This window comes from Bubalus bubalis, chromosome 18 (assembly GCF_019923935.1).
Source record: "Bubalus bubalis isolate 160015118507 breed Murrah chromosome 18, NDDB_SH_1, whole genome shotgun sequence".
In the NCBI taxonomy this organism is placed as follows: Eukaryota; Metazoa; Chordata; class Mammalia; order Artiodactyla; family Bovidae; genus Bubalus; species Bubalus bubalis.
In genome coordinates this window covers 60,253,281-60,266,553 of record NC_059174.1, presented here as the reverse complement: position 1 = coordinate 60,266,553, position 13,273 = coordinate 60,253,281, and the positions used below count along the sequence as shown (strand labels likewise).

Here is a 13,273-nt window from a genome sequence, read left to right as displayed (position 1 = left end):
GAGCCTTTGCTATTGTTTGAAATGAGGGAAATTGTGTAGTAGTTTGAGCGTTCTTTGGCATTGCCTTTCTTTGTGATTGGAATGAAAACTGACCTTTTCCCGTCCTGCGGCCACTGCTGAGTTTTCCAAAATTGCTGGCCTATCGAGTTGCAGAACTTTAGCATTATCATCTTTTAGGACTTGAAATAGCTCAGCTGGAGTTCCATCAGCTTTGTTCGTGTTCATGCCTTCTAAGGCTGACTTGACTTTGGATTCCGGGATGTCTGTTACTAGGTGAGTGATCACACCATCGTGGTTATCTCGGTCATTAAGATCTTTTTTGTATACTTATTCCCTGTATTCTTGCCAACTTCTCTTAATATCGTCTACTTCTTTTAGGTCCATCCCGATTCTGTCCTTTATTGTTCCCATCTTTGCATGAAATATTCCCAGTACTTCTAATTTTCTTAAGGAGATCTCTAGTCTTGACCGTTCTATTGATTTCCTTCCCATTTAGGTCTCCACAGAGCAATGAGTAGAATTCCCTCCTTCAATTATAGTTTTAAAGTCTATCTTCTTATTTAATTTCTTAAAACCAGTACTATATTAAGTTTATCTTATTTCTATTCAGCTTCCTCGGACACAGTCTTATGTGTCCTCAGTTTCTGCTTAGTTCTCTGTCACTATCATCTATGATTTTTAGATTGAAATATCTAATAGAACATTCTCAGAAACATGTGTGGCAAGAAGTGCATTTAAAAATTACTAGGCACCTAGGATTTGTGAAAGTGTTTGGTGTCTCCACTTAAGATGACTAAAAGCAAGATGGAATTATTAGATTGCCTATCACCTCTTAATTCAGTGGTCCTTGGAGGTTATTATCTTGTTTCTTCCCCTATAACCTATATCTTTGCCATCTCATTTTGTCCAGCATTCTGTGTGTGGTCTCTGTTTTGAAAGGTGCAGAAACCTAGTTAATCTTCCTTCTGGTATCTGCACCTTAGTAGATGAGGTTGGTCCAGAGGTTTGTGCTCTTATCCTCTCTTGATCTGTGCTTTGATTGCTGTGAACTGTGACCAGAGCCTGCCGTGGATATTCAGGGCTGTTTCCCCCTTGTTCAGTGGTTGTTACTGCCCTGTCTCTGGTGGTGCCTGCTCTCTGCGTGGAGTAATAGAGCCCCCAGATCTGAGTCTTTGCTGTGAATCTGATCTGTGGTGCCAGGCAGGTGGGATTGGAGCACACCCACTGGGAGAGAAGTCACTGAGTATTGCTCCTCTAGGAATGTGCACCTCAGGGTGTGCTCTGGTGTCCCCTCTCATGCGTTCTGCAGGCTCTCATGATATGTAGTGTTGGCACTGCTCTTGGACCACCTTAACCATGGGCATGATGGCACATGGCCCTGGTGTCTCTCAGATGTTGTTTTCGCAAGGTCACCAGCATAGATTCAGTGAAGTCAGGTCCTGGGATTGCATTGAGTGTGCAGCTGAACCCGCTGTGGTGCTACGGAGAAGCTCAGGCTCTGTCCTGGCCCAACCCCCCTTGTGTAGAAGCCCCCAAAGTCTACAGCTGCTAAAGCTACACCTGCCATGACTGAGAGAGCGCTGGTTGTTGATTCAGATGCTCTGTAGAGGCTGAGGTTACAAGGCCGGTCGTGGGTGTAAGCCCATGGTTTGTGTTGCTCCAAGGAGAGGTTTCAGGTTTCTTCTTTATCCCTGGGTTTCACCTGTGCTTTCAGCTCCATCTGTGCGTGTGGCCAACTCACAAGTGTCTTCTCCTTAAGCTGCCCCAGAGCACAGGATTCTGCTGATTGTGGAGGCGTTGGATGGGGGAGGCCCTGGCTGGGGGCTAAAAGTCCTACGTGGATGGAGTTCTTCATAGTCCTTGGAGAGCAGAGGCCGGCACAAGGGACAAGGGATGCAATGGGCTTCTTGTTTGGGCGTCACTCACCAATGGCACTCTGCTCTATGGTGGTTCAGGCTTCACCACAAGCATCTTGTTTGCAGAGCTCCTCCGTCATGGCCATCCCTTCAGGATGTTTCCTCATAGCCAATAGTAGTCCTTTGCCTTGGTCCGCTCTACAAACCCCACATTTCAGCACCCAGCCCTTGTCTGCATTGGTGGACATGCCTCTAAGGCTGGGTGGGCAGGGCTGGGGTCAGCACCCTGTGTGCAGGTCTCACTCTGTCCTGCTGCCACACGCTGCTTGCCATGTTTTCTTCGCACAGAGAATGAGGCTTTCCTTCTGTCCAAACTGAGCTCCCCCAGTGAGAGTCTTCCCCGGATATGGAGACATCTCCTCACTTTCATCTCCCGGCTGGGTTACACGCCCCAACCCACTTCCTCTCCTCTTCCTTTCCTTCTTTCTTTTGTCCTACCTGGCTCAGCAGGAATCTTTCTTGTCCTTTCAGATATCCAAGGGCCTCTGCTACTGTTCAGCTGGGCTCCGAGAGAATTGTTCCATTTCTCATTCATTTGTGGACAGACAGATGAGCTCCGCATCTGCCTAAGCCTCTGGCATCTTGATCCTTCGGTCTCTATTTTATTTTTAAACTAGCTAATGGTCATCAATTTTCTTTAAATCTTTAAAGATATTCACTGAGAATAGCAGGGAAAATTACTTGTTATTTGGTATCTTTCAGCTGTGTCTCCACAAGACACCCAGGATTTGATGCCGAGGAATGCAGCGTTAGAAGATGTATTCCCAAAAGCAAACCTAGGAATATATCAAATATTTCACCTCAGAAACTTAAATTTAATGAAAGACTGGGAATATACAAGGGTATATGAAAGACAGAGGGATGTTTATATGGACATAAAGAAATGGAGGCAGTTACACGTAATGCTAGCAATACTGCCAAAAGCAATGAGCAACGTGAGTCGAACTGGGAAAACACCAACTTCAGTCTTCAATATCTGCCGAGAAGTGTAAGTGTTTAAGAAAAGATTTCCATCCTTTTTTGAAACCTACATATTCTCTGAAGGGACATGTGGAAAATATGGAAGGTAATTTAGTCTCTACTGCAAATCCTCATTCATACAATTGTGAACGTAGGCTTCGGCTAAACATACATTCAGGGATGTCTGAACACCTACAATTTAACACTGAGTGGGAAAATTCACTATCTAATCAATTTGAGAGATCCGTGAGCAGAGAGTCATTTTTCTTCCCCCGACAGATATTTTCTCTCCATTCCATGATATATAATGTTGATAATAATGGAGGAGACATAATCCAGCCATCATTGTTCAGTAAATATTGTGATATGGTTAATACACAACAACTTTCCATATGTAATAAAATGAGTCAGACCTTAAGTAACAGCTCCAGCTCCAATAATTACAAGAGTATTTATGGTGGACTGAGAAGGTATTCAGGCAATGAAAATGGGTATAGGGTTGAAGGAGACTCAAACCTTAGGAAACATCAGGGTACCGAAACATCAAACAAGGATTCTAAAAGTAATAAATGTAGAAATACCTTTGATCAAATGTCAGGTTTTTCTCTAGATAAGAGTACTTGTACTGAAGAGTGGACTTGTACTGAATATGGGAAGGTTTCTAATCAGTCTTCAGAACTTATTCAACAGCAGACTGTTCAGAATCCACAGAAAGAAAACAAGTGTAATATATGTGGGAAAGTATTTAGTAACTCATGCCATCTACGTAGACATTAGAAAATTCATACAGGAAGGAAACCCTTCAAATGTACAGAATGTACCAAGGCGTTTAACCATAGCTCACTTCTTACTAAACATCGGAGAATTCACGCTGGAGAGAAACCTTATAAATGTACAGAATGTGGCAAAGCCTTTAATCACAACTCAAATCTTATTCAACATTGGCGAATTCATACGGGAGAAAAGCCTTACAAATGTACAGAATGTAGCAAAGCCTTTATCTGCTACTCACAGCTAACCTATCATCAGCGAATTCATACTGGAGAGAAGCCTTATAAATGTAAACAATGTAACAAAGCCTTTATCCGTTCCTCACATCTTACTGGACATCAGTGAATTCATTCTGTGGAGAGACCTTATAAATGTAAAGAATGTAACAAAGCCTTTATCGTGGCTCACATCTTACCGAACATCAGCAAATTCATACTGGAGAGAGACCTTATAAGTGTAAAGAATGTGGCAAAGCCTTTATTACGAAAACACCCTTACTCAACATCACCGAATTCATACTTGGGATAGATGTTATAAAGGTACAGAAAGTGGCAAGGCCTTCATTAAGGGTTCTAGTCTTACTAAGCATCAGCGAATGCATACTGGGGAGAGACCGTATGAATGTACAGAATGTGGCAAAACCTTTAATCCGAATTCAATTCTTACTACACATTTTCGAGTTCATACTGGAGAGAAACCTTATAAATGTAAAGAATGTAACAAAGCCTTTCATCGTCCCTCACTTCTTACTCGACATCAGCTAATTCATTCTGGGGAGAGACCGTATAAATGTAAAGAATGTGACAAAGCCTTTATTCAGTGCTCACATCTTACTCAACATCAGCGAATTCATACTGGAGAGAGACCTTATAAATGTACAGAATGTGACAAAGCCTTTAGTCATAGTAGTAATCTCACTAAACATCTGAGAACACACACTTGAGAGAAGCCCTAGTAATGGAACAAGTGATGGAAGACGTTTGCCCTAAACATGCATCAGAAAACACAAGAGTTTATATAAGAAACCAATGGAAATGATGTAACAAATATATAGAAAGGTATTTAATCAAAAGTTAAATCGAAGTAAAGATGCGTGCTCCTGCTGCTAGGTCGCTTCAGTCGTGTCTGACTCTGTGCGACCCCGTAGATGGCAGCCCACCAGGCTCCCCCGTCCCTGGGATTCTCCAGGCAAGAACACTGGAGTAGGTTGCCATTTCCTTCTCAATGCATGAAAGTGAAAAGTGAAGTAGCTCAGTCGTCTCCGACTCTTTGCGACCCCAAGGACCGCAGCCCAGCAGGCTCCTCCATCCATGGGAATTTCCAGGCAAGAGTACTGGAGTGGGGTGCCATCGCCTTCTCCGAAATATGCGTACTAGAAGGCATTTCATCAATTTTCCTTTCAGAAGTTTCTCTGAAGGAGAATGACTGCAGGGAGCACTCCATAGTTAAAACTGGTGGAAAATGGATATTTTAGCATGAATCGTGAGATGAAGGTTGATGGTTAGAACATTACAGTTCTTAGCAATGTATATATGCTTGTTAATAATGATGTGATGTGACATTATTTGAACTGAATGTAATTCACCACTCAAATAATCCACGTTATGCTTTCTTTCTAGTGTGTTTGCAAACATAGGTTTTTGATGTTTTATTAAAGATTAGCCTTTTTATGTTGTGTTGCAACCATTTCTATCTAATCTCCATTAGAAGATTGAGGATAGCATAATGTAAAATGGACAATGAACATTTAAATAGAGGTATTTGTCGTTGACGTGAAATATCTGGAGGTTGCCATGAAGTAAGTGATCATTTAATCTTTCCGTGTATTAAAGAAAGACAGAAGTTCGTTGTAATGTTTCAATAGTAATATCCTTCATTTGTAAGAAGAACACAATGACAGTTCACTGCAATATTGATGTATCTTTATAATATCAACACAAGTCATGATTACTACTTGACAGTGTTGAAATAAGGACAGTAATAACCTAGAAACGTAAGAAACCTTTCCTGGAAAAGGCATGGAATTGGTGCATATCATGCTTGCTAAGTGCTTCCTAGTCTTTGTTTGGTAAGCCATGGAAATCAGAAATCTCACATCGTTCTATCAACAAAGGAATATCTTTCTCCGTACTTTTGATCTGTATTTAATCATGGATCATACCGCGGATTGTAAAAGGTTTTATTTCAACTATGTGTGAAATTTAATACATGGTTATTCATAAAAGTGAATGGCTTTTATTGTTTCGGTTGTTGTAATGTATGAAATGTTAACCCACCACCAACAGCAACCTCGCCCACCTTATTTAAGGTTGTAGTGAAGAGACCGCAATTAACTGTTCGGTAACACACAAAGATGGCATATGGGGAAATTAGTTTACTCACTGGATTTAAACTTCTCATAACTTCATGTACATTCCATCATTTCTAGGTTGTATCTCCTCTCTCATTTTGTAACTGCTTAGACACTGGGATGATTCTAGTAAGAAAGATGATACAGAGTATTGTTGACAGTTTCCCTAAACTGCTCCATGATGTTGCTGCCTCAGCATCTGTCTGGGGATCAGGCAGCCTGCAGGTCCTTGAGCTCACACCAGCCAGTCTTGTGAGCACATGCACTAGATGAAGCCCTTCCTTGAGACCAGCAGTCTTGCTGGACCTCAGGGTCTATCCACAGACCCCCGTTCAATCACACTGAGAGAGTCAATTTCTTGGCAGGTTGATAAGTCCAGGGGTCCCCAAGGAGAGAGGGGTCTGGAATTCTCAAGGAGGAAGAAAGGACAAACGTGGTTTTTTCCTGTTTGAGGACACTCGGGAAAAAAACTTTCTGGCTAATCTTATTGTCTTAAAATGTAAATTATGGGAGTGGGCCTAGTGAGGTCTTTACAACCTCCAGACAGTCTTTTGATTCACTGGAATAACTAAATAATAGTATGTAACTCCTTTGCTAACACTAGCGAGGGGGCACTCTTTCTGCCCCTTCTGAAGTCTATGTCAGAAGCTTTCTCTATTCTCTTTTATACTTTAATAAAACTTTATTACACAAAAGCTCTGAGCGATCAAGCCTCATCTCTGGCTCCAGATTGAATTCTTCTCCTCAGGAGGCCAAGAATCCAGGGGTCTTTTTTGGTTGAACAACAACCTTTCAACACGCTCACAGTGCTCACCGGAATCCTTGACTTGGTTTGAATGAATTAACCCACACTCAGCCTAGAGAGCCTGAGGCACTTCACTCAGGGTAAAGTATAAAAGCTGAACTCCAAGTACTCCTGTTTTCTCTGCCTGATTCTAGCTTTAACCTCTCTCAGAAATTCCTGCCCTAAATCGTCCCCTACAGAGAGGTCTTAGGTGTGGTGAGTGTGAGATTTTGAGCTCAGGACTCCGGAACGTTGGTTTCGGGGAAGAAACATCAGAAAAAATGGGATTTGCTGATGACTCCTTTCACGGCCCGACTGTAGACCTGCAGATTCATAAGTTCTTGGAGTGGGAACCTGACCACCAGGGATTTGTATTCATTGAAATGGTTCAGAAAGAATCTCTAGCCAAGTGGTTTCCTTCTGGTTTCCCATCAGGATTACGTGACCCGTTTCAGAAATGACCTCACTGATGCCCTCCCAACAGAGTTCTATGTGGTCCTGTGGGAGCATCAGTGTGGTTTGTAGGAAGTGTTCCAGGAGATTCTAAGCAGAGGCCCGGGTTAAGGACGTGGCTCCTGGTCCATCTGGTCCATCTTAGAGCTGAGCCCCGGAGTCAGTCTGAGGAGAGGCAGCAGGGTTGGTCTAGCTGGATTTGGACCGGGGAAGTCAGTCAGCTCACATCATCTGTGTGAGCAGAGTGTTAGGAGCTCTCTATGGGGAAAGAACAATCAAGAAATGAGTTCACAGGCTGGTCTCTAGGTAGGAATTGATTGTCCCTGAATCTCTCCTGAGACAGAGGACAGGAGAGGTCGGTCTTCTCAGCTTTTCAAAATCCTTGTGTTTGTAGGAGCGGTGGTTGCAGGTTAGAAAGTTGTGTTGATGCCCTCCAAGGTATTTTCTCAAAACTCAGAAGTGCGTTTGCCGCGTAATATCCCCAGAGAAGACAGAGCAGGAGGAAGAAGGGGAGGAAATGGCAGCTCAGGTAAATATCCTGTCCTGGGTCTCAGGCTGTGTCTGCTTTCCTCCTAAAATGCCCGAATGAGAATATGCAAGCCTTTAGCTCTCTGCTTCTAATTTTTCTTCCCGGGCATTTATTATCATCTTATTTTTTCCTATTTCTTCTTATGATAGTGCAGATCAGCCCTTTAGACTACTTCCTTGTGTCCCAGAGCATTTTCTCTGTTGTCTGCAGCCTCACTTTCTGTGGAGCATGATGAATTCTCAACGTCAATCAGCGACATTCAACTGTTGAAAATATTCTTTTTGTGAGAGATCAGCATTTGCAGTCACTCCTATCCTCACTCCCACTGGGATGTGGTTTGGTGTTGGGATTTTAAGGACGTTGGGAAATGCAGTGATGACTTAGCACCTGCATGCCATTTAGATATTTAGGACAGAGTTTGAAAGTGCCATTATACATAGAATCAACTCTCTTCTGTCCATGGGATTTTCCGGGCAAGAATTCTGCAGTGGGTTGCCATTTCCTCCTCCCCGGGATTCTCTCCACCCCGAGACTGAAGCCGCATCTCCAGCACTGGAAGGCAGATTCTTTACCACTGAGCCAGCTGGGAAGCCCAGTGACTCAATTCAGTGGTCCAGAGTTTTTCACAAAATTTTCCATGGGCACTGTACAGGGACGTGATGTGAGAGAACTCTAGGAAGCTGGCCTGCTTGGATGATGACAGCTTCCTTCCAGAATCCCTTATCTACCTACTGGGTTTTGGTTCCATCATTTCTAGAATGTTTCTGAAAATTTCTGATTCCCACAATAGTTTGAAATCTCTCCTTTCTAAGGGAAATGGGTATGTATGAATTTGGAAAGAAAGGCTTCAGGATAATTCATTATGCTTGTAACCTTTTTCTTCCTTGATGTACTCTGCCTCCTGTGAGTCAATTCCTAGGCAGGTTGATAAGAAGTCCAGGGTCCCGAGGAGGAAGGGGGAGGGGGGTGGTCTGGGACTCTCAAGAAGGAGATACGGGTCTGCAATTCTAAAGGAGGAAAAGACAAATACCTTCTTTCCCTTTACATTCCTTGGTCTTAGACACATAAAATGACTTTTTTATGTCTTTATGAGTCTTAGACACAGGACTTTTTCTTTAAGCCCAGAACTGATGATTAAACAACAAAAAACTCGGTTTAAACTCTGTACTAGGGATTATATAACAAAATGTATCCTGCTTGAGCACAGTTTCTCCTTCCTGAAAACATTCTGGCTAATCCTGATATCTTAGAATTTATATTATGGGAGAGGGTCTGGTTCAGTTCAGTTCAGTTGCTCAGTCTTGTCTGACTATTTGCAACCCATGGACCTCCGCACACCAAGCCTCCCTGTCCATCACCAACTCGCGGAGTTTACTCAAACCCATTGAGTCGGTGATGCCATCCAGCCGTCTCATCCTCTGTCGTCCCCTTCTCCTCCAGCCTTCAATCTTTCCCAGCATCAGGGTCTTTTGAAATAAGTCAGCTCTTTCCATCATCTTGACAAAGTATTGGAGTCTTAGTTTCAGCATCAGTACTTCCAATGAATATTTAGAACTGATTTCCTTTAGGATTGTGGGAGTGGGTCTGGTAAAATTTTTACAACCTTGAGACATTCTTTTGATTTATTGTAATTACTGATTAAAAAAGTATATAGCTCCCTTGTTTAGACTAGCAAGGGGTCACTCTCCACCCCCTTCTGATGTCTACGTCAGAAACTTCTGTCCCTTTTTCACTTTAATAAAACTCTGCTACACAAATGCTCTTGAGCCATCAACCCTGGTGCCTGGTCTGTGGTCCCAAAGTGAAATCTTCTTGTTTGGAGATCATGAATCTGACACCCTTCACTGGAACCTATCACTACATTCTAGGTTAGTGGTAATTGTTTAAGCTCTGTAGTATTAAATAGACACCCCTGTTATTTTTTATTTTTTATTTTTTTCCCCTTTTTTTTTAGATTATTTTTTATTATTATTTTTACTTTACAATATTGTATTGGTTTTGTCATACATCAACATGCATCCACCACAGGTGTACACGTGTTCCCCATCCTGAACCCCCCTCCCACCTCACTCCCCATACCATCCCTCTGGGTCATCCCAGAGGCACACCTTTTCTTAATTTCACAGTTACACACTTACTTTGCCTTCGTAGTACTTGACCAGTATCTCAGGATCTGATGTTATGTATTTGTTAGTGTTATATAGGTGATTTGAATAAAGGATTTGGGGAAATCATTTTCCAGGCTGTATTAACATTGTCTCTTGCGTTCTTGTCTCAACTGAACACATATTGGATTGGACACTGATGAGTCTCTGAAACACAAATATTCCTTTCTCTGATGAACAGGTCTTGTGGGCTCTAAGCTGGACCTCATTACCTTTCTGGAGCAACTGAGCAATCCCAGGACTATAAGGAGAATGGAGGCAACAGCCATATTCCCAGGCAGGTATGAATGGCTGGAGATGATGACTCAGATAAGAGGTCCAAGGAGCTAGAGGAAGTCATCCTTTGTCAGGTGGTTTTGGAAGATCATCTTCAGTGGAAATGATTTTGGAAAACCTGGGTTTGTGTCCACTGCTGCCATAGAAATGTATCACCTGCCCTAGTCTGTCTCTTAAATCATTCATAAATTCATCTCCAGTGATTACTTTCCTTCATCACAGTGTGAACTAAAAGTCTCCTCTTGTCTTGTGAGAAACTGCATTCATTGGTTGCTCTTCCATTTCTTAGGGGTCCTAGGAAAACTGTGCCCATTTTGAGTAACTGTGTGACAGTCCTTTGAAAGTTTCTTTGTACCTCTAGGCAAAAATGTGTGAGTGAAGTGGTAGACAAACTGCTAAATTTCTAGGAATACTGGGGACAGGTTTTTGTTTTCTGATTTATAACTTCCTATCCACTGGGAGCTAGAAGGACCTTCTAAATAAATTTCAAACTCAAAAGCTTTTTTCACTACAGAAAGCAAAACCTCCCGAAAATGAAAGACTGCACATCTCAGGTTGACTACAAAGTTTCTCTTTTCCTTATATGATCTCATATTAAATATCTTAAGTGTATTTGCTCCAATTCTAAAATGCAAAAATATTTACTATATTCAATTACCTCATAGAATTTTAAAATGAACTGGCATAAATGCTTAGCACATTTCACACCATATTATTAATATTTGATTCAAGTTATAAACATTTCTAGATTATATAAAGAAATTAGCTTAAAAAGTTCTAATTGGAATATAGCTGTTTTACAATTTTGTACTACTGTATAGCAAAGAGAATCAATTATACCGATCAGTCAGTTCAGTTCTGATGCTCAGTCGTGTCCAACTCTTTGGGACCCCATGGACTACAGCATGCCAGGCTTCCGTGTCCATCGCCAACTCCCAGACCCTGCTCAAACTCACGTTCAAGTCAGTGATGCCATCCAACCATCTCATCCTCTGTTGTCCCCTTCTCCTCCTGCCCTCAGTCTTACCCAGCATCAGGATGTTTCCAATGCATCAGTTCTTCACATCAGATGGTCAAAGTATTGGAGCTTCAGCTTTAGCATCAGTCCTTCCAACGAATATTCAGGATTGATTTCCTTTAGAATAGAGTGGTGTGATCTCCTTGCAGTCTAAGAGACTCTCAAGTGTCTTCTCCAACACTGCAGTTCAAAAGCCCTCTTTATGACCCTATGGACTATACAATCCATGGACTTCTTCAGGCCAGAATACTGGAGTGGGGAGCCATTCCCTTCTCTAGGGGATCTTCCCAACCCAGGCACCGAGCTGAGAGCTCCTGCATGATGTACACTGCATATAAGTTAAATAAGCAGGGTGACAATAGGCAGTCTTGACATATTCCTTTCCCAATTTGCAACTAGTCCATTGTTCCATCTCCAGTACTGTTTCTTCTTGACTTGCATACAGATTTCTCAGGAGGCAGGTAAGGTGGTCTGGTATTCCCATCTTGTTAAGAATTTCCACTTTGTTTTGATCCACACCATCAAAGGCTGTGGCGTAGTCAATAAGGCATAAGTAGATGTTTTTCTGGAACTCTCTTGCTTTTTCTATGATTCAACGGATGTTGGCAGTTTAATCTCTGGTTCCTCTGCCTTTTGTAAATCCAGCTTGAACATCTGGAAATTCTCGGTTCATATACTGTTGATGCCATGCTTGGAGAATTTTGAACCTTACTTTTGTAGTATGTGAAATGAGTGCAATTGTGCACTAGTTTCATCATTCTTTGGCATTGTCTTTCTTTGGGAATGGAATGAAAACTGACCTTTTCCAGTCCTTGGCCACTACTGAGGTCTCCAAATTAGCTGGCATACTGTCTGCAGCACTTGAGCAACATCATCTTTTAGGACTTGAAACAGCTCAACTGGAATTCTATCACCTCCACTAGCTTTATTCATAGTGATCCTTCCCATGGCCCACTTGACTTCAGACTCCAGGATGTCTGTCTCTAGCTGAGTCATCACACGATCCTGGTTATATTGGTCATTATGATCTTTTTTGTATATCTCTCCTTGTATTCTTGTCGCTTTTTCTTAATTATTCTCCACTTCTGTTAGGTCCATACCATTTCTGTCCTTTATTGTGCCCATCTTTGTATGAAAAGTTCCCTTGGTATATCAATTTCCGTGAAGAGATCTCCAGTCTTCCCCATTCTATTGATTTCTGTACCACTTTGGTCTCCACAGAGCTATGAGTACACTTCCCTGTGTTTCAACCATATTTTAAAAGGCTCTCTTCTTATTTAATTTCTTAAGAACTAGCACTTTATTTAGTTTATCTTATTTGTAATCCACTTCCTTGGACACTGTCTTATGTGTCCTCAGTTTCTGATTCGTTTTCTGTCACTATCATTTATTATTTTTAGACTGAAACATCTAATAGAACATTCTCAGAAACATGTTTGAAAGAAGTGGATTAAAGAATTATCAGGAGCCTAGGATTTGTGAAAACGTGGTGTCTTCACTTAAGATGACTCAAAGCAAGAAGTAATTTTTAGATTGCTTATCTTCTCTTCATTTAGTGGTTCTTGTAGGGTTGATGTTGCTTTCCTCTATATAACCTATTTCTTTGCCATCTCATTTTGTCCAGTTTTCTGTCTGTGATCTCTGTTTTGACGGCTACAGGAGCCCAGTTAGTCCTCTGTCTGGTGTCTGCAACTTGGTGGGTGAAGTTGATCCAGAGGTTTGTGCCCTTATCCCCTCGATCTGGGCTTTGATTGGATTACTATGACCAGAGCTTGCCTGGATATTGAGGGGATCTTCCCAATTGCTCTGTGGTTTTCACTGCCCTCTCTGTGGTGATACCTCTCCCTGGTTGGTGGAATAGAGCCCCAGATCTGTTTCTGAGCTGTTCTGATCTGTGGTGGAGGCTGGTGGGATTGGGGCACACCCACTGGGAGAGAAGCCACTGAATATTTCTCCTCGCAAAATATTCTCCACGGGGTGTGCTCTGTGTGTCACTTTCATGCTCTAGCAAGCTCTTGTGTGATCCTATTACTGGCATTGCTCTGGCCCCA

General features: G+C 42.1%; 1 protein-coding gene across 2 annotated transcripts in view; it reads left to right on the top strand.

Annotated features, from left to right (window-relative positions):
- LOC112580428 (zinc finger protein 345-like) overlaps positions 1 to 10,457 on the top strand; it is a 36,824-nt gene extending 26,367 nt beyond the window's left edge. Inside the window, exon 6 of one of the 2 annotated variants that reach the window (XM_045163309.1) lies at positions 10,110 to 10,457. In XM_045163309.1, the coding sequence (XP_045019244.1) occupies positions 10,110 to 10,258 (149 nt within the window). In that variant the 3' untranslated portion in view covers positions 10,259 to 10,457. Of the gene's footprint in view, positions 1 to 2,618; positions 4,677 to 10,109 lie in introns of those variants that run through there. The other variant, XM_045163308.1, reaches the window with a different exon arrangement.
- The last annotated feature ends 2,816 nt before the right edge of the window (positions 10,458 to 13,273 follow it).